Source organism: Strix aluco, chromosome 18 (genome assembly GCF_031877795.1).
Source record: "Strix aluco isolate bStrAlu1 chromosome 18, bStrAlu1.hap1, whole genome shotgun sequence".
In the NCBI taxonomy this organism is placed as follows: Eukaryota; Metazoa; Chordata; class Aves; order Strigiformes; family Strigidae; genus Strix; species Strix aluco.
Genome location: NC_133948.1, coordinates 16543465 through 16561711, shown reverse-complemented (window position 1 = coordinate 16561711; position 18247 = coordinate 16543465). Strand labels below are relative to the sequence as shown.

General features: G+C 57.3%; 3 protein-coding genes across 8 annotated transcripts in view; 2 read left to right on the top strand and 1 right to left on the bottom strand.

Moving 5' to 3' along the window:
• AIFM3 (AIF family member 3) overlaps positions 1-1450 on the top strand; it is a 49603-nt gene extending 48153 nt beyond the window's left edge. The window contains exon 21 of the mRNA XM_074844270.1: positions 153-1450. Coding sequence (XP_074700371.1) covers positions 153-192 — 40 coding nt within the window. The 3' untranslated portion in view covers positions 193-1450. The remainder of the gene's footprint in view (positions 1-152) is intronic.
• Positions 1451-1619: 169 nt separating this feature from the next.
• Positions 1620-6580, top strand: LOC141931741 (transmembrane protein 17B-like). Of its 6 annotated transcripts, none has more exons than XM_074844276.1 (4): positions 1620-4992; positions 5314-5417; positions 5813-5899; positions 6322-6580. In XM_074844276.1, the coding sequence occupies exons 1-4, from the start codon at positions 4875-4877 to the stop codon at positions 6505-6507; spliced, it is 495 nt and encodes a 164-aa protein (XP_074700377.1). In that variant the 5' UTR covers positions 1620-4874; the 3' UTR covers positions 6508-6580. The 6 variants fall into 6 exon arrangements, with proteins under 6 accessions (XP_074700377.1, XP_074700375.1, XP_074700376.1 ...); XM_074844274.1 differs by having other exon boundaries at positions 6277-6580; XM_074844275.1 differs by having other exon boundaries at positions 5786-5899.
• A 454-nt stretch (positions 6581-7034) lies between these two features.
• P2RX6 (purinergic receptor P2X 6) lies at positions 7035-18223 on the bottom strand. Its single transcript, XM_074843716.1, has 12 exons — positions 18048-18223; positions 17780-17930; positions 17495-17566; positions 13211-13286; positions 12382-12475; positions 12009-12089; positions 11055-11196; positions 10768-10877; positions 10162-10255; positions 9124-9189; positions 8261-8338; positions 7035-7457 (listed from the first exon to the last, which is right to left on the bottom strand). Exons 1-12 carry the CDS (start codon positions 18182-18184, stop codon positions 7419-7421), a joined length of 1140 nt encoding a protein of 379 aa, XP_074699817.1. The 5' UTR covers positions 18185-18223; the 3' UTR covers positions 7035-7418.
• Positions 18224-18247: the final 24 nt, after the last annotated feature.

Genomic DNA, 18247 nt, shown 5'->3' with positions numbered 1-18247 from the left:
CTGTGCCTCTGCGCCGAGCAGCACCGGTGCTGCCGGGGTGGGGACCGATGACCGGACGAGCGCCGAGGGCAGCGCCCAGGCACACCGAGCACGTTTGCGTGTGCACGCTGGCAGACATCTCACAGCGCTGCTGGTTTTTTTCTCTTTCTTAGGACTGGAGATATGTCCTGGCTAACTGGGAAAGGCTCCTAACGCTGCTGGCGGCTGCGCCCTCCTGATGCTGCACTCGCTGTGGGGAGACAGGATGGCAGCTCCACAGACAAGGGGGAACACCACAGCTGAGTCATTTCCCTTTGAGACTTGGATGCACCCAGCGTCTGTCACTGCGCACTTACCTTCCCAGCAGACCACCACCAGCTCCTCTGCCCCAGTGCCTACCAGGCTGGGGCTCTGCTGTTGCAATTCCCGTGGAACACTGGAAAAGCAGCCCCCAGAGCGCGGGGTTTGGCACTGGCACGGGCGCTGTGTGGCTGAGGATGCTGCCGACGGGCCAGGGGGTCCCCAGGCAGGTCTGCCCCAAGCACATCCCTCACCCCCGTAAACAGTGCGAGTGCCTTTTGTTGCTCCCTGTGCTTTCAAGCATGTTGCCCCTTCCCAAAACCTCTCCGCTCCCAGCAGAGCTCTGATGCGCATCCCCACAGAGCCTGACATCTGCTCCCTCGCCACATGGCTGCAGCGCTTGCCGCAGCTCTCCCCATGCCCACCCACCCTGCGGAGCTCCTGGGGGGGACAGGGAGATGGGGTCTCACCGGGTGGTCTCTGTACAGCCTGTGGTTGTGTTTTGCATTCTCCCTTCTCCGGGCTGGTTGCCCCGTTCAGGCCCCCCAGCAGAGGTGGGTCCCTGCCCAAGCCGAGGGCTCTGGAGCTCATCGGTCCCCGTCCCAGCACCCGCAGCATCTCCCCATCTCTCAGGGCTCGGTTTGGCCTTGGGCACTGGCAGCTCTCGTCGGTCCCTGGGGTGCAGAGCGGGGCTCCCTGCAGAGGTGCAACAGCTGGACTGCAGCCCCCGGGCTTGGTGGCTGTCCTTCCAGCCAGCCTTGTGATGTCTCTCTCCTTAACAATTATCACAGAAGTAGTACTGCTGCTGAAATGTTACTCAAGGAAAAGTAGCCAGAGGAGTATTTCGTCATTCATTCCTCCTGTTGCCTAGTGCCAATGCTGCATTTCTCATCTCAGCTTTCCATGTCAGTGCTCTGCTGTCGTGTTTTCTGCCCCTTGCTGGAAGAAGAGCATTATCTCCAGCTCAGGAGTGGACCTGGCCAGCCCACAGCCCTGTGTCCATCAGCCCAGCAGAGCTGGGGGGCAAGAACCCCCCTTGGAGAGCCTCCAGTGCTCTGTCCTGGGGGAAGGTTCTTCCCCAGCAGTCAGTGTTTTACCCTGAGCCCAAAGCAAGAGGATTTATATTTTTAATTTGATTCACCCCCTATAAATTAAAAATGTACTATTGGGATCTGGATCATCTCTGATTCCTTCCAAGGCCTTGGGTCACCTCTGCAGGTCAGCTGGGTGGTGCAAGCACCTCTTGTGTGGAGGCTTCCCACTTGCATCCAGCTCACCTGTATTGATTTCCAGACTTCCTGGTCTGTGCCCTGTAAAAACGTCACCAGTCGTCTGTCATGTCTTCAGCTGGTCTCTTCTGGTTTCCCTGCAAGGTTTTTCCCAGGTGGTGTGACCAGAGGGGACGGTAGGCAGGGATGTGCATGCTCCAGCACACGGCGATGAACAGGGTCTGCTTCTTGAACCGTTATGTATCTGCTGGATCCACAAAGGGATGTGAACTCGCAAGTCTCATCTTAGGTCCCAAAAGGCAAATGTCGATGTCCCTGTCCCCACTGCAGCACGGGTGAGGACTTCCTCTGAGGGCAGAGGTGGCCAAGGCTGCTCAGCTCCCTCTGCCCCGGGCAGGGCCCTTGCAGAGGGGCCGGGGCTGTGCACGCTGCCCAGGTGCAGGCAGCTGCCAACCAAGGCTGCTGCCCCGGCTCGGCACGCTCAGGGGGGAGAGGTGGCTTTGCAGCCTGTGTCTGGTTAGTGGGATGGTCAGAGTCTGCTTCAGCAGGTCCCCAGAGGACCCGGCTGGAGGTGCCTGGGGACACTGGGGCACCACACAGTGACACCCCCTGCAGCTCTGTGGTTTTCCCCTGGGCTCTGGCACACCCTCCACAGTGGGTAAGACTGGCAGCTCTCACACCCCACATACTCCCCCAGCACAACTTGGCTGAGCTTTTCCAAGGCCTCTGCCTTCCTGCTCACCCAAAGGCTTGGCATCCTCTGGAGTCCTCCTGGGCAGATTGGCAGGGCACTTTGTGTTTTGGGAAGATGCCCTGTGACTCCTTCACCTCTGCTGGTGCCTCACCCAGTGTCAGGCATGAGCCATCCACAGTTGGCATCACTCCCATGTTCACGGGGCTGAAGACCATACAGGGGCTGAGGAAGGACCTTCTGCCCCAGCTTATGGCTGCAGTGTGGGGAACAAGTCCCATTCCCCCTTTTTACAGAGGAGCTGTTTTAGCCAGGGCTGGGAGCATCACCCCATGACACAAGAAACCCCAGTCAGCGGCATGGCTTTCCTGAGGACACGTGCCAGGTCATGGGCAGGGCTGCCAGCATAGCTGGGCACCCTGACACCGACCTGCGGGCACTGCTCCTCTGCACGGGGTGGGATGGTGTTGGACCCCCTGTCCAGTGCCTCAGCATGTCCTGGAGCTGGGCAGGGCTGGGTTGTCTCCTCTGCCACCTCTCCAGGCACATCTTGCAACATCCCATGCCAAGACAGAAAGTTTCCAGCCCTTCTTAAGAAACTGCCCATTCCCACTGGGAACAAGCACCGTTAGCTAAAACCAGCTGGGGCACATGCAACTTGTTAGTGATCCCCAGCTGCATTGCCCCATCACATTTAGCTTCACCAGATTGTCCAGGTGTCTTCTAGGTTGCTCAGCTGTGTTGCCCACATAGAGGTGATGCCCCCAGACCCAGAGCTCTCCACCAGCTCCTGCTCCTCAGATGCTGGGCTTTGCCTCTCCCTGCCTGCATCTCACCCCATGTGCTGGCAGGACCTGGGGAGCCTCGTGGTGGACACAGCACACCTTCCCTTCCCACACACCCAAGAACCCCTCCGGACATCTCGTTGCAGCATTGCACCGGGTGACACGTTTATGTTTAGTTCTCTTGTGCCCTAAGCCTTCGTTTAAAAAAATCACTGCTCCTCCCAAGGTGGTTTCCCAGCCATTAAGTATGGCCTCACCCTTCATCTGTCCATCTCTGCCCTGGCTTTCGCACCTTGCATGTTGCTTGGGTGAACGTTTCCTCTTCAGGTACTGGCATTTACTCCTCACTTTGCTCCTTCTTACTGCCTCCAAGGAGGTCTGCTAATACAAATAGCTGCTCCTTCCTTTGCTGCAGTGGCACGCTTGTCCCCCTGTCCCATGGGCTGGCTGCCCTTGTCTCGGCTAGAACTGGGCTGAGCTGAATGGTGGTGGCAAACCATCTCCAGGAAGGTCTTCCAAGTGTCACTTCTGAGGCTGGGAGATGTTCAGTGTTACAGCTGTGGCCAAACACCCTCCCTGAGGCAGCATCTCACCAGTGGCATCTTCAGATGTCTTGTGCAGGCACGGTCAAATAGACCAGAAGGACCTCATGGGCCTTTCTGCTCATCCACTGTCCCGTCTTAGCTCAGGTCCTTATCTAATAGCAGGCCAATGCTTATAGCAAGGTCTGTTTTTTTCCACACTTGGTTAGATTTTGCTGTGAAATCCACTTTACATAGGTTTATGGGTTGGGTTTTTTCAGCAGTACTGTCAGGACAGGGGAGCAGCTGCCCTGAGGCAGGCTGTGGGCCACACTGTGGTGGCACAGCTGCTCAGCACTGCTGCAGAAAGGACATGCACCCTGGGCTGTGCTCACAGCACAGACCTGCCTTAGGAGACCAGCTCCTGGTGCGTGGAAGCCCTTGATGGACTTCAGCCAGTCACGCGTCGGTCTAACCACACTTTCAGCCCCAGGTGTTTGAAGGTTGTTTTTTTTTTTTAGCAGCATATGCCAATGAGCTTTGCAGCTTCATTTTGGCTTTATCAAGCAGAAGAATCCTCTTTTTATTTGGTTTCTCATGTCCTTTGCCAGTGCTTGGCCCTTAAGGACCACATTTACAGTATTCTGTCCCAATATCTGCAGCACCTTCTGGGATGGGTCAGAGGCTGAAGATCATGAGGTGAGGCCATGGCCTGTTGGGTAGGACTAACTGTAAAGGTCCCAAAGCACCATCCCCTTCCCCTGCTAGTCACCTCTGGCTCGACCAACCTCTCACACACCCTGTCCCCCACTGCTCTCCTCAGGACCCCCGAGCCTGGATGGCGCTTGGGGATGCTGAGCAGTGTGGAGACCCCCAGGGTCGGCCCTTAGCAGGGAAGCTCAGAGTGATGGGTAAAATGCTCCATGAGTCTGGAGGCTTTGAAGAAGCATTTGTTGCAAATAGCACCATCCCCTTCCTGGCATCCTCGTCTGTGGGAGTTTGGAGCAATAATTACATGGATACAACCTGGCTGGGAGAGGGTGCAGCGGAGCAAAGCACTGCCCGCAGGGTGTGTGGGCTGGGGACGCCGCCGTGAGCCCATCACGGGGCTGGGTACAACCTGCTGCTCACCCCTGCACGCGGCTGCGGAGCGGAGACGCTCTGTATCCTTGCGGCTCCTGCGTGGGCTTGGCGTCCCAGGGCGGGGGAATTCTCCTTCCCACATCCTCCTCCCGGCTCAGCACCCCTGACCCCAGGGAGCCAATGACCGGGTGGCCTCGTGCATTAGCCCAACCTGTCATCCCGCTAATTACCTTCTGGCTAATCCCAGCCAAGCCCGGGTAGGGGAAGCAGGGCTCGGCTGCTGGCCATGGCTGCGCACACCCCTCTGCCCCGCCACCTCCGCCGGAGCTTGGCAGCGTTCAGCGGTTCCCTCTTCATCAACAACAAGACGCGGGACAGTGGCGCTGCCCACACCTACCACCCAGGTACGGGCAGCGGGGCTCGGCGGCAGAGGGGTGTGGGGAGGGGGTTGCTGTTGCTTTATCACCACAAGCTTGCTCAGCACATCACCAAAGCACCTGGGTGCCTCTGAGCCAGGAACACCTGAAGGGTCCCTACACCCACCCACCGATGAGGGGGAGCAATAATAAATGCATTTGCTGCAAACTGCCATTCTTGCTACCCAGCCATCCCCCCTGGCATGGCGGGGGCCATCGCTCTGCCCTCTGCGAGGCAGGGGCTCCCTCGGGGCAGCGAAACCCTGGGGGTGCTGGGCAGCCCTGCCCACCCCTGCCTGCCCTGCCTAGCCCACGAGGTGCTGGCCAGCCTGCCCCTCCAGATGATGCTCTACTTCAACGTCTACTACTTCCCGGTCTGGTGCCTGGCTGAGGGGATAATGCTGCAGCTGAAGGTACCGCCCCGTGGGGCACGTGGGCACACAGGGGCCATGCTGAGCGGGGGAGAGGGGAACCCTCTTCAAAATTAATGGGTCCACACACACACATGACCAAAACGCCCTGTCCCCCACAAGACGACTTGCCTCCGGCTCCCAGAAATGGAAATCCTGAGAACAACCACTGAACAGGGCAGGGAAGGTTAAACCGGGAAGGCAGAGTGGGCAGGGCTGGGCAGCAGCTGAGGTGGGAGCTGGCAGGGCATGGGGCACTGGGGACAGGGCAAAGGGGACGGGAGGTGGGCGCAGGGAGCTGGGAAACTGGGCCTGGAGAGCTGGGCACGGGGTGCAGGGCTGGCTGGGACGAGGCCCTGCCCCCATTACAGTACCACCTGCTGCCTTGGCACTACCAGTTCCTGCTGGTCGCTGCCTTCCTCATCCTCTCGGTGGCTGAGGGCTCCCGTCTCTACCTGGGCTACGTGGGGAACCTGCAGGAGAAGGTAAGCACCATCCCCCCGCCCCGGCCCAAGCCCCCGTGCTTGGCCAGGGACGGCCATAGCTGTGGCTACGCTGGACGCCCCCTTGCTCAGGACCCAAGAGCCCGTCGCTGCCTGTTCCTGTTGGACTCCTGCCGGGAGCTGTCCCGGGAGGGAAGCGCGGGTGCAGGCAGGACCTGGGGGCAGGGGACGAAGGGGACCCACTCGCTCTCCTGCCACATCCCTCCCTGTGCTGTGGGTGCGACGCTGCAGCATCCGACCATATCCAGGCACGGCCCCGGTACCCGGGTGCCTCCACCGCAGGGGGCTCCTGGGGCGGAGAGAGCCCCCCAGGCCAGGCCTGGCTCTGCGCCCCAGCTCAGCGGGCTCTGCTCCTGCAGGTGCCCGAGCTGGCCGGGTTCCTCCTCCTCTCCTTCCTGATCCAGCTCCCGCTCCTGCTCTTCCTGCTGACGGACAGCCGCGTCATCCTCCTGCCGCTGGAGCTGGCCCTGCACAGCCTCCTCCTGGCCTTCCTCGTCGCCGAGATGGCGGCCGCCTTCCTGGCCTTGAAGACCATGAGCAAGCAGCTGGCGGCACAGTTCTACCTGCGGCAGTTGAAGGTGGGCAGCTGAGGAGGGCTGCCCGGCCGCGCCACCCCACCCAGTCAGGCCCAGCAGGGAGCATTAAACGGTGCTGGGACCTCCACTGCGCCTCCACGCTGTGTTTTTGAGTTTGCGGGGTTCCTGGAGCACCCCACGGGCCCAGACCCGGGTGGTCCCAGCCCTGGGCCAGGCTGACCGAGCCCGGAGCAGGGTTCAGCACCTCCCAAACACCCAGGCTCAGCCCAGGGCTGCGCTTGTCCTCACCGAGCATCAGCCCGGGCAGAGGGCAGGACCCGGGGGCGCAGGCGGCACTGCACCCCCCAGCAAGCACCAGCCCAGGGCTGCTGCCTTAAGATCAGCTCTTAAACCCTCCCCGAGCACAGCCCAAGTGGAGGAGGGGGCAGAGCACAGCCCTGCTGCTCCCAGGGGAGCCCCGGAGGATGCGGGCGGCTCCTGAGGCCCCCCCAGCTGAAGGGTGCAGGGTGCTGCGAGGCGCCAGCGGCACCACCCGACCTTCGCAGCCAGCCCCAGGGCTGCAGACAGAGCAGAGCCACCTCCCACTTTCTGAACAGCTTTATTGTGTCGCATCCCTGTTTTTCACGGGAAATCGAGGCCCACAGCCACCTGGAACGTGAGTGAGCGCAAAGTGCTTTCAGGCTCTGGTGCGGAGCGCGGGCCAGCCGCTCCCCAGCGAGGTGGAGCTCCTGCAGCAGGGCTCTGCTCCCTGGCGCTGGGAGCTGCACAGCCTGGTGCTCCACGAGCCAAGAACTTCTGCCGATGCAAATATTTCTCCAGGAAAGGCAGATCCCAACCCCAGCAGCGCACACTCAGGCCAGGAGAACTGGGCCACCTCCACCTGGGTTCCGGCCGTGCCCCCACTGCATCTACCCGGAGGCTGCTCCGCAGGGAAGGGTGCTCGTGGCGGAGCATTCCCCACCGCCCTAAGCTGCAGCCTCGGTCTTACCTTTAGGGGGTTTTGCCTGCAAAATGAACGGGGGGCATCTCAGTTTACTAGAGACAAGGGCACAGCCCAGGTGGGCAGTCCTGCACTGCTCTGCTCGGTCCCATGCGACCAGATTCATTGTTGGAGACCCCCACCCTGCCTGTGATTTGAGATCAGGCCTTAGGAACAACTTTCTCCCCCCCAGTAGGAGGGTGCAGCTCACTGGGAGCTAGGGGATCTCTGTCCTCAGGTTTCTAAGACTTGGCCAGATAAAGCCAAAGCCGACCCAAGCTGGGGCTGGCAGCTCTCCTGCTCTGCAGGGATCTCCCAGCCCACACCCTGCAACTGCCCGATTCACCAGGGCTGGGCAGCGCCAAAGCCAGAATCACCCACAGCAGGAAAACCTGTCACTGAGCTGACACGGCAGCAGGGCACACGCTGAAGAGCTGCCCCCTCTCCACTCGGAGTGGAGCCACATTCAGTTTGGAGGAGGGTGAATACACATGGAGCTGGGTCAGGTTTCTAGTAAGGCCCCCTCAGGGACTCCCTGCTGTCTAACAGAAGCTGAGACTGTGGTACAGCTTTCCCTCCAGCCTGGGCACCAGTTGGGTCCCTCTCCTCCACGCTGCTGCCTGTTGTCATTAACCTTGTAAGAGTTTAATCTCTGTCAGGTTCAGCTCAGACCAGCCACCAAGCCCAAGAGTTGAAGACTAAGAACCACTCCACTGGGGTTTTCTCAGATTTGGTTGAACTGAGTTTTAACCAAGGGACAGAAAATAATTAAATCTGCCTGCAAAGCTTCACTCCAACCTCATCTCTCCAAAGCGGCCCCATCCTTACCTCCTCGAACTTCTCCTTCCAGTAGAAGTCAGCCTTCGCATCCAGGTAGAGCAGAACGAGGTCACAGACCACCGTGGCCTGGAGACAAAAAGGCAGCAGGGCAGTCAGCACCGAAAGCTTCCACAGCAGCGCCAGCCCTCTGCCCCGGCTCCCACCGAGCCCTGCAGCGGGCCAGACTCCAGCACCTGGCCAGAGCTGGGGGCCACGAGCCCAACCAGCCTCCAGCCTAGGCCACCCAGCCAGGTCCTGTTTGAGCCAGGCTGCTGCCGTTAGCTGCGCAGGATCAGCTGGCTGCAACACAGGGGTGCAGGGTGAGGGCTGGTCCAGCGCGGGGCCGCTGCCGCAGCCGCGGAAGGGACTGGGATGAGCACGTCTGGGAGGAAAGAGGGGGCAGGAGGGGGAGCCCAGGCTGCCCGTTACTCTGCTGGAAGGGAAGAGCCACAGAAGTGCTCTACAAGGGGCTGCCTCATCTCGATGACAGCAATGCCACGTCCCTGCTGGAGCCAGACACCGGCTGCCTTTAGAGTCAGGGGAGAAGCACAGAGAGGAAGCGTGCTCTGCTGCTGGCCGAGACAGCTGAGCAGCCTGGCCAGCAACAGCCCAGCGATGCGCCTTCCCAGGGCCAACACGACACCCGGCCTCCACGAGGTGTGCCCCAACAGTGCTCAGGATCCACAGTCTGGCAGTGTCATTGCCGCTAACGAGCGCAAACAGCAAAACGGGAGCTAACACCCTGCCAGACGTTCTCCCCTCCCTGGCAGACATCCAGGAAGCCTTGCACCCAGGCAGGCGGGCCAGGGAAACGACAAGTGCTGAATCCCAACCCACAAATGGGAGGAAAAGAGCGTATCTGGAGTACTCACGGCACCAAAGAACGCGATGCCGGTGCCGAAGCTCACGGCAGCAGGAATTATGCTGAACTTCCCGGCCTGGTGAGAAACAGTGGGTAGACAGCGGTGAGAGGGCTGTGGGACAAGCCCCGCTGGCCAGCATGCTTAAAGCCAAGGAGGTGCTGGAGGAAACTGGGGTCATTTTTCTGTGCCCAGCTGTAGGAACCTGACTGCTTTTGCCTTGACTGAAAACCCTGCTGGCTGCTGAAGGGATTGAGGCAGCTTGTGACTCAGTGGCAGCAGCGGTTACTGTGGGCACAGCAAGAGTCTCCTCTTGCTGCAGGACCCCAGCAGCTGCCACCCACAGAACTACATCCCAGCAAACAGTGTCCCTCTGCTCAAATGAGTCTGGTATCTCTGAGGAAAGATTTTTCGGGTTCCTGTCTCTCTCCTGGCTATTCTTTCCTGCTCCACACACCTCCCGGGCCTGGTCTCACTACCCAGAAGCTCTTCAGGTGAAAAGGCCACTGCTAAGCATGACAGACCAGCTGCGGACATCTCACAGGGCAGCAAATCCTCTCAGCACAGGCTCCATCTTGCACAGTTAAGTACTGAGTTTGTCAGTGATGCTGCACAGAGTAGCATCAGCCATAATCATGCTCATGCCTTTTCTCCCCAAGGGTACAGTAATCAAGAAGGGATTAATTGTCTATGTTCAGAGAAGTCCAGGCTGATCTTTGCCAGAGTGCTCCCACCACAAGACCCTCGGAGATGCCCACAGGCCCTCTGCCCAGACAAGCTCACCTTGCCTACGGGGCCCAGCACGTCACAACACCCATGGCAGATCCCAGCGAGAGAACCCTCCCTGCTCAGGGCGTTACAAGACCTTTCTCTTCAAATGGGAGAGACCACTTTTTCCTGCTCTGCTTGGAAAACTCTGGAAAGAGGTGAAGAGCTCAGCGGGGTGGGGAGAAGCGATGCCAGCAGGAAGCTAGGGAGCAGGGAGAGGAGTCAGCCCCGGTGACAAGGCTGCCAGGGCTGTGCACGCAGGGTCTGCAGGGGAGACAGTACCTGGCCGTGCACGGAGATGTCAAAGCGGATGCCGTAGAGTTTCAGCAGGTTCCGGAAGAGCCGCCGCTGTGAGTCCCAGTAGTAGGAGGCAGTTCTGCAGGAGACATTGGATGTGGGTCAGAAAGCCACGGCAGCTCTGTGCAGGCCATGAGGGAAGAGGGCTGCCAGCACCCTACAACTGCTGGGGCTACCGTGTGCCTGCACGCACCTCGTGTCCTCCAGCCGGCTGGGGTGTGGGTGAGGCACGTGCTGCCATGACTCGTGACTGGCATCAGCAGTGGGGCATCAGTGCCCACCCAGCACCCAGCCCAGGGTCACTGGGAGCACACAGCTCCCAGTGCGTCCAGTGCAGGGTCAGCACAGGTGCGGGCAGCCCCAGGTCCCTGCCCTCAGGCAGGTAATGCCTTGCACAGCTCCAAACAGAGCAGAGCTACAAGGTGTGGGAACTGCCACGGCACCCTGGTACTGACAGACCCTGTGCTGAGTTACCACATCCCCTTGTCCCTGCTGCTCCTTTCAGAACATCGATCAGGAAAACTGAGATCTCAAACAATTGCCATGTGCTGAACCCACAGGCCCACGTGGCCACTGTCCCAGCATCCTCACCTAAAATTGTACCTCCTGTCCTGCAGGCTGAAAGAGTACTGTGGCTGGCACTGGGCAGCAGGGTGATCCAGGTCACAGTCCCACTCGATGCGAACTCCAATGCTCCCCCCCTGCGTAACACATTTTATTCCAGGAGAAGCACAGGATCAGATTTGCCAAGTTCTTTCCTGTGCAGACATTCACGGATCACACATTCCCTTAGCATTTCAGGGATCATCCTGTCCCCCACCCCTTGTCCACATCCTCGGGAATTTAGTCATCTTCCATACTTTTAAAAAAACAAGTACCAGCAGTGCAAGGTCTCCAAAGGTCTCTCCAGCTGCCTCCACCATGTCACGGACACGGAAGACAGGACAGGAAGGGTTGAAGAATGGATCGTATGTGCAGCTCTTGAAATAGGTGGGGTCATTGGTTTGCAAAGTATTGCACCTGAGACAGGAGACAGAGAGAGAAGGGGAGCCATCATGGGTGGAGTGGGGTGTGGGAGGTCAGGAAGCCCTGCTGCAGGACTGAAAAGGGGACCCTCCCGCTGGAGCAGGACCACTGATGCTCCTGCTCTGGGGGGGGGAGACAGTCGCTGCCTCTCCTAAAGCCTCAGTTGGAGAGAGGGTGGAGGGAAACCAGCCTGGAGGAATCACACATAGAGTTATCACCCTTTACAGCACCTGCCATGGTCCTTCCCCTCCCAGCTCCTCTCCTCCACCTCTGCCTTTGTGCTTCTTTCTTCCCCAGCACCCACCTCCTACCGCTGTGAGCTTGAGTCAGTGCTCTAGCGGTGATAGCAGGGGCAGTTCAGCTGCCTCAGGCCAAGCCTCCTGCCAGAATAGGGCAGCACAGTCAGCATGCCTGGGGCTGCGAGGCCAGTGCAGCCCTTTACTGGGCCTCTGTGAAAGCATTTTGCAGGGACTAAAATGCAAAAATACATGGGGTAAACTGAGACCCTGGGGATGACTGGCCTTGCCTGGCTGTCTGTGGTGCTCCAGCCAGGCAGAGGAACACCAGTCCCTCTCTCTGAGGACTCTCCACCCCATTGCTCTTGTATCTGCAAACAGGTGCTGCTGAAGCAACCACTGTTCTCCTGAACGCACCATCCTGAGCTGTAACTACCCGGGCTACCACCTGTCCTGGATGGCACATGGCTTCTTGGACACCTTGGCTGCTCAGCCCCTAGGCAGGCAAGCTCAGTGCAGAGGCTGGACTAGGCTGCATGCACAGTCCACCTGGAGGAGTGTCATACTTACTTGGAGAAGTTAAATTTGGTGAAGTGGACAGTATTTTTTATAAAAAGAGTGAAATTCTCCGCCTCAGCCAGAAGAGGTTTCCTGGAAAACAACCACCAACGAACTCAAATTTTGCACAGCGGCCAAGGCACATCCCCATTCCCCTCGCTCTGCAGTCTCTTCCACAATCCCGGGACTTTGGCTACAATGGACAGTCTCAAGAAACGCTCCTGGTTGAAGTTCTGTGGGCTTAACTGACCGGTAGATCAATGTCAAAGATCTTCCCAAGCCTGGCTGGCCCTTGGGCGAGTATCATCAGGCCCTGGTTACACAAAGCACAGAGGGAAGGAACCAAGGCTCTCAATGCCTGCTGTCCCCTCACCCTGTGCCTTACCTGGGCAGGGTGTTGTTCTCCACAGGACACCAGCCATAGATCTCACAGGTGGAATGGGTGTTGTTGAACATCACACACTTCCCAGTTTTTATCCCTAGAAATAAGACAATGTATATCATTTACTGTTCCTTTTTGAGATGTCTTCTCTGCAGCTCTCTTACTGGGATAGTGCCCTGGCCACAAGCTTGTTCTGGCCTTCTTAAAACCTGAACCACAAAGAAAACCCTGGGATCATCCTCAGTGTTTTCCCCACACAGCAACTTCCTTGTGAAACCTTCCCTCGAGACTAAATGACAGGAGCTGTTTTACAAAGACAAGAAGCTGCTTGCTGCTGTCAGTGCCTGGTCTGTCCAGCGCAGCCCCTCCTGCCCCGTGGCTGCTGGAGCCACCTACTCCCAGGGTGGGAACACAGCGAGCTGGGGCAATCCCACACACAAAGCTTTGGCAAATGACCTCCAGGCGCTGAAATATTCTTTTCCAGCTGAACTCACACGGGCTGCTGATATTAATCAGCATGAAATAAGAGCCAGGTTTTATTACAAAAGGAAAACCTGTCAATCACATGGCACACTGGTTTCAATTCCAGCAACCAACATCAGAAACAAAGCACCCCTGTACTTGCTGTGACAGCGCCTTGTGCCCGCAGCACCTGCGCGCCCAGCCGTGACAGGTCACCGTAAGGTTTTGTCAAGAATAAATGGCTGGAGAACACTTCCACACACACCTACAAAAAGCACTGAACTCAGGCAATCAGGCACCTTTGCAGATCCGCTCGCTACCAAACACGAGGAATTAAATGATTTTGGTTTTTTAGCAAAACACCCAGTACCGTTGCCATGAACCACTGAGTTTCCCACGGGACAGTCTGCATCTTCCGTGCACGTCGCATCGAGAACAGAGGGGCTCTGAGAGAGACGGAGAGAAGCGCTGTCACTGCGCTGCCCAGCTGCCCGAGGCCACACGGTCACTCACCCACATTTCTGCGCCGCTGCTTCTGTTTCTCCAAGCACCTCCCAAACGCTTACAGAAGACCTCCACCACATCCAGACCCTGGGCAGCCTCCAGCCAGCGAGGAGAGAGGCACCTCTGAGGACAATCCTTCTCACCTGTCTCCACGCTCCCTGGGGCGCTCCCCTACTCTGCCTCGGAGGCAGAAGAAGCCTCAGGAGCTAGCTCAGACCTTTTGGCTGGGACTGGAACAAGCACAGCTGGGTTCAGGAGGGCCTTAATGGCAGTTCCCATTAAGCACCTTGTAAAGCACCACCACAATTCCCCCAGGGAAGAGCTGAAGAGACCCTAAATACAGCATAAAACAAATTTTACAAGAGACACAGAAAGCTTCACCCTCATTCTGGACCCACCTGATTGCCAAATAGGTGCCATAGGAGCAAAAAGCTCCTATTCAAACAGAGAGACCCAGGCAGGTGGGGGACACGAGTAACACCTTCCCCCAGCTACTCTCAGGAGTCACCAGCCCATCACAAACCCCCCTGCCCAAGGCCAGGGGGGCACAGAGCCCCAAAGGCAGGTGGGGAACCCCCAGTTATGGAGTCAGAAGAAGGCAGGGTCTGTCCAGGCCCTCCCAGGGCTGTCCCAGGACAGGCTCAGCCCCTTGCTCCAGGTGTGAAACCCACCGTAATGAGCCAAGAGGAGCAGCTCTCTGAAGCACCTTTGGGCTGAAGGCGGGTGTCACTGCCTAGGGGTATGGGAATCATTATGGGATGCAGGAGAACAGTGTTTTGAGATTACGCAGGACGTTCAGGGGATGGAATGTTTAGGGGAAGAAGAGAAGGCATGGAGAAGGAGGGATCTAGGTGATCTGAGAAGGAACAAACATTGGAAAATAGAGGGATAAAAGGATGCAAAGGACTGGTTGCATGTACAGAGCTGGCTGGTCAGGACGCTGGCCCATCCACGCCCTGCGCCCCATGGGCACAGTCTGTTACAGCTTCAGACTAAACTCCATTTCTATTTTCCTGGGCAAGGGGCTTTATCCCCTATGTGCCTCGTGTACAGGGGTCTGAGTGCCAGCAGCTGGAGTGGGACCACCACTTGTCACAGGGTGCAAGGGCAGGCGTGCAGGGAAACATGTGATCCACAGCGAATGTCAGGCCAGACGAGCCAGGGAGGATGAGGCCTGGGAGCAAGGTGGGGTGTCTAAGGGCAAGCCCACAGGACTACCAGAGGGACGAGGGAGCCATGCCCAACTGCTGGAGAAGGGTGGCTACTGGATTCATGCCCTCACCCCCACTGACAGCCCTCTCGCAGCTTGCAGCACCCACCTGCAATGCTGTAATAAGCACTTATGAGAGCACTTCAATGTCCTGGATCAAATCAGATGTCAAGGATTCAGCCTCCAGAAGGACCCAGACAACAGGTATTTGTGGATGAGTGTATCAGTCCCTTCCCAAGTCCAGGTAACAAGACACATGACAAGTGCCACTTGGCAAACAGACACTTCTGGGTGTTCAGGGCATGCAAGCTACAAAGCCTGGGAAAAATTCAGGTATTGAAGTCTGTGATGGCATTACAGAAAACCTAAAACCTGGCCAAGAAGTTTTCAACCTCCCCTACCACCTTTTAGTGGAAATAAGCCTTGAAAAAATCTGTCAGTGCTGGCATTCTCAACAGACATGATCCAAACCAGGTTACATGTGCCACAAGTGCATTGTGAGAGAAGCAGAGAGATCTAGACTCAGTTAAAAGCCCTTGTGCAGCCCTGGACCTGTGCTCCTAAAGCTCTCTACACCATTGCTGCATCTTGCTTGTGTAAGGGTCTAAAAGCTTGACAAAATTAGGAGTAACAAATTTTTCTAGGAACCTAACCAAGAACTGCAGTTTTGGGACAGGAATATGAGCACACCAGCATTTAGAACAGGTTTCTTGACAAGCAGGTGAACTACTACATGTTTTTAGAAGACATGCCCCAAGGTGCTCACAGCAGAGATCAGACACTGCTTGGAGTTTGTAGCATTTGTGTTCCTGGGACAGGTGTGATTTCAGACAGGGGCAGCAAAGAGGTGCTTGTGTTGACAGCAGAGATCTGTACATAAACACTAGGAACCTCATGGCTGAAAGGTTTATATTTATTTTTTGTAGTCACAAATACGTGGGTAGAGAATGATTTTATTCTTAATCTTATTAGAAACAATTGCTGATTCCCAGCCCTCAACAGCTATGCAGCCATGTACCAGGGGCCAGGAAGCAAAGTGCACCTTCTTGGAGAGCAAACCACCAGTAGCATCACATGTGAGCAAAAAAGGATAATGCTTCTCCCAAAATCTAACACCTGCCCCTCATCCCCTTCAGACACAGTCCTGCGTTGCTCAGGGCTGTGACCAGTGCCACTCATGTGCACATCCACCAGCAGCATCTGGACTGGTAAGAGCTGTGCACAGCTGGATGTGCTAGAGACCATGATTTAAGTGAAATGGTCCCTTTGCCCCAGACTTGCGCCCGGACAGAGCGGATGCACTGTCTGACTAATGCCTTTGGCTCTAAGTCTATTTTGATCACCTTCATTAACCTTCAGAGCGCCTTGCGAACAGAGGCAGAGGGTTTCCAACCACGCAAAGTATTTGAGATCAACACCGAAAGGTCTCCCTCAGAGAGAAGTCACAGCTTAGCCACAGAACTGAGCTCAACACAGACATCAGCCGCTAAAACAACCCGTCCTGTGCTCAGGTGCTGCCTCCGGCCCCAGACAGACTTTTCCCTCGTATGTCAGCACAGAATACTTTGGTAATCAAGAATATTCAGAACTTCCTGCAAAGTCAAAATCTGTCACTCCTAAATCTTCAAAGCTTCCCAAACATAAATGCCAGCCACAGCCCCAAAGCCAGGAACTGAGAAACTACTGGAGAGTAGCAGGGGGTGAGGGCTGTGACAGGCACCCAGACACACCACAGCACTGTAATGGGATGAAATGCTCTGCTCTCTCTGTATCCTTGGCTTGCACACTGCAAAAATAAGCATTCAGAGATGCCCATGACTGCCTGTGAGAGAGCCCTGAAATGCTCTACTGCACATGTCTTCCCCTAGGGATGTTCCTGCAGCTATCAGTACTTCAGGAGTTCTCAACATTTTAAAGAGGGATCATTAGTACCATTTTCCCCAACCCAAAACAGGGCTTGCGCCTCCTCTCCTGCAGCTTTCGGGCTGTGTTTGGAGAGCAGCGCAGCCCGGCAGCCTGCAGCACAGGGCAGGCTGGGAAGCAGGATCAGGCTGGGCACGGCACAGCAGGCCACAGAAAAAGCCGAAGGGACCATTAGGACAAACAGTGCTTGGCTCAGGAACAAGCTGCCAGCAGTGACTTAGCTTAAAAGACATTTGCTCCTGTCTGCCAAGCAGGGTCCAGCCTTGGAGAGTTCAGTTGAGAAGCTGGCCTGAATCCAGCCTTAAAGGGAAGATTTCTCCCAGAGAACATATACCACTAAGTGTTGGCTGACTAGGAAACAACCTTGTGCTCCGTTCCTCCTAAAAATAGGACACTAAGATGGAGAGGATAGTAGTCCTGCAGCAGAGAGCTATGAAGGAAATGTGACACAAGTTCCATGGAGTGTGTGTAACAGCATCAGGAAAAATGGCAGAACAGAGGTAAGAGAATGGAGCAGCAAGTCAAGAAACCAAGGATGTGTGAGGCTCAAGAAGGAACACAGGTCACAGAAGTATTAGCTGGGGATGGCAGTGCTGATGCCAGCTGCACTGCAGAGATGGAATAGCAATGGGGCAACACAGCTCAGCCTTGTCCAAAGGCAGCGGAAAGCCTGTAAAGAGCAAACAGCGTCACCACCCCTCAAGAAGACCAGAAAGCTGGTGAGGCCCCAGCAGACTGCGTCCCTTGTCCTTCCGGTCACCAAAAAAGATTCTGGCCAGACTGCTTGGATACACATCTCAGTTCATGCAGGTAGGGTAGAGCAAGTGCAAATGAGCGAGTAAGGTCTATAAAGCAATGAGAACAAGGGGAAACAGCTTTGTCTGGAATAAAACTCCATTTTTCCCTTCTATCTGGTCTTGCGCTGGGTTCTGCTGAGCTCCTGTACCGTTACAGAGCAGCACTTTATAAATCTAAGCCCAGCGCAGTGCTGGCCTAAGAACAGCACAGCTCACTTACCTCAGGACAGGTGCCCTGAGCTTGCTTTGCTGTAGCGATGAAATTGGTCACCAGAAAAAGCACATTTTCTCCCTAGGAAGCAAGAAGGCACCTTCAACAGGGGATTTACACCGTCACACTCCTCAGCAGCAGAACAAACAACAAATTTTCTTTTTGTTTTTGGCTTTGTAACTTACAATGCTAACCTCGCCTTTCCTTTCCCACAGGGTTTTACCACAGCTTTTGCCAACCACCTCCCTCCCCCCGGGGCGGCTGAGGCGCCAACAGCGCGGGGCCCGGCCGTACCTGAGGGGGCCGGGCGTAGTCCGCCGCGTCCCACAGCCGCCGGCCCGCGCCCCCCACCTCGGCGACCGCCGCCCCCTTCAGCTTGGTGACGACGGCGGCGCGGGGGGCAGGGTCGGTGTCCTGGTAGCCCTTCCGCACCAGCAGCACCCACCTGCGGAGGGGCGGGGGCGAGGCGCGCTGAGGGGACCCCCGACCGCCCTCACCGCCTCCGGGAGGGCCGTGGCCCTACAGGCGGCCGGCTCGCCGCGGCGGGAGGGGACCGCCCTACCCGAGCAGGTAGCCCAGCACGCCGAGCTGGAGCAGGCGGTGCAGCAGCCCGACCCGCCGATTCCGCGTCAGCGCGAACTTCACCGTCTTGTAGTCGAGCAGCCCGCCGCACAGCCGGCCCGGCGCCCCGCCCGTCATGGCGGCCGGCGGGGGACTGCGGGCCCCGGCCCTGCCCGCGCTTCCCGCCGCAGCGCCGCCACG

What these genes read in the sequence shown, in the direction of transcription:
- LOC141931741 (XM_074844271.1), top strand. Translation starts at nt 4,875, where the DNA reads ATGGCTGCGCACACCCCTCTGCCCCGCCACCTCCGCCGGAGCTTGGCA. An exon ending in TGCCCACACCTACCACCCAG is followed by an intron (nt 4,993 to 5,313) that starts GTACGGGCAGCG and finishes TGCCCTGCCTAG; the next exon opens with CCCACGAGGTGCTGGCCAGC. An exon ending in GGATAATGCTGCAGCTGAAG is followed by an intron (nt 5,418 to 5,785) that starts GTACCGCCCCGT and finishes CCCCCATTACAG; the next exon opens with TACCACCTGCTGCCTTGGCA.
- P2RX6 (XM_074843716.1), bottom strand. Translation starts at nt 18,184, where the DNA reads ATGACGGGCGGGGCGCCGGGCCGGCTGTGCGGCGGGCTGCTCGACTAC. An exon ending in CTCAGGGCACCTGTCCTGAG is followed by an intron (nt 13,287 to 17,494) that starts GTAAGTGAGCTG and finishes CGTCTCTCTCAG; the next exon opens with AGCCCCTCTGTTCTCGATGC. An exon ending in GAGAACAACACCCTGCCCAG is followed by an intron (nt 12,090 to 12,381) that starts GTAAGGCACAGG and finishes GTTGTTTTCCAG; the next exon opens with GAAACCTCTTCTGGCTGAGG.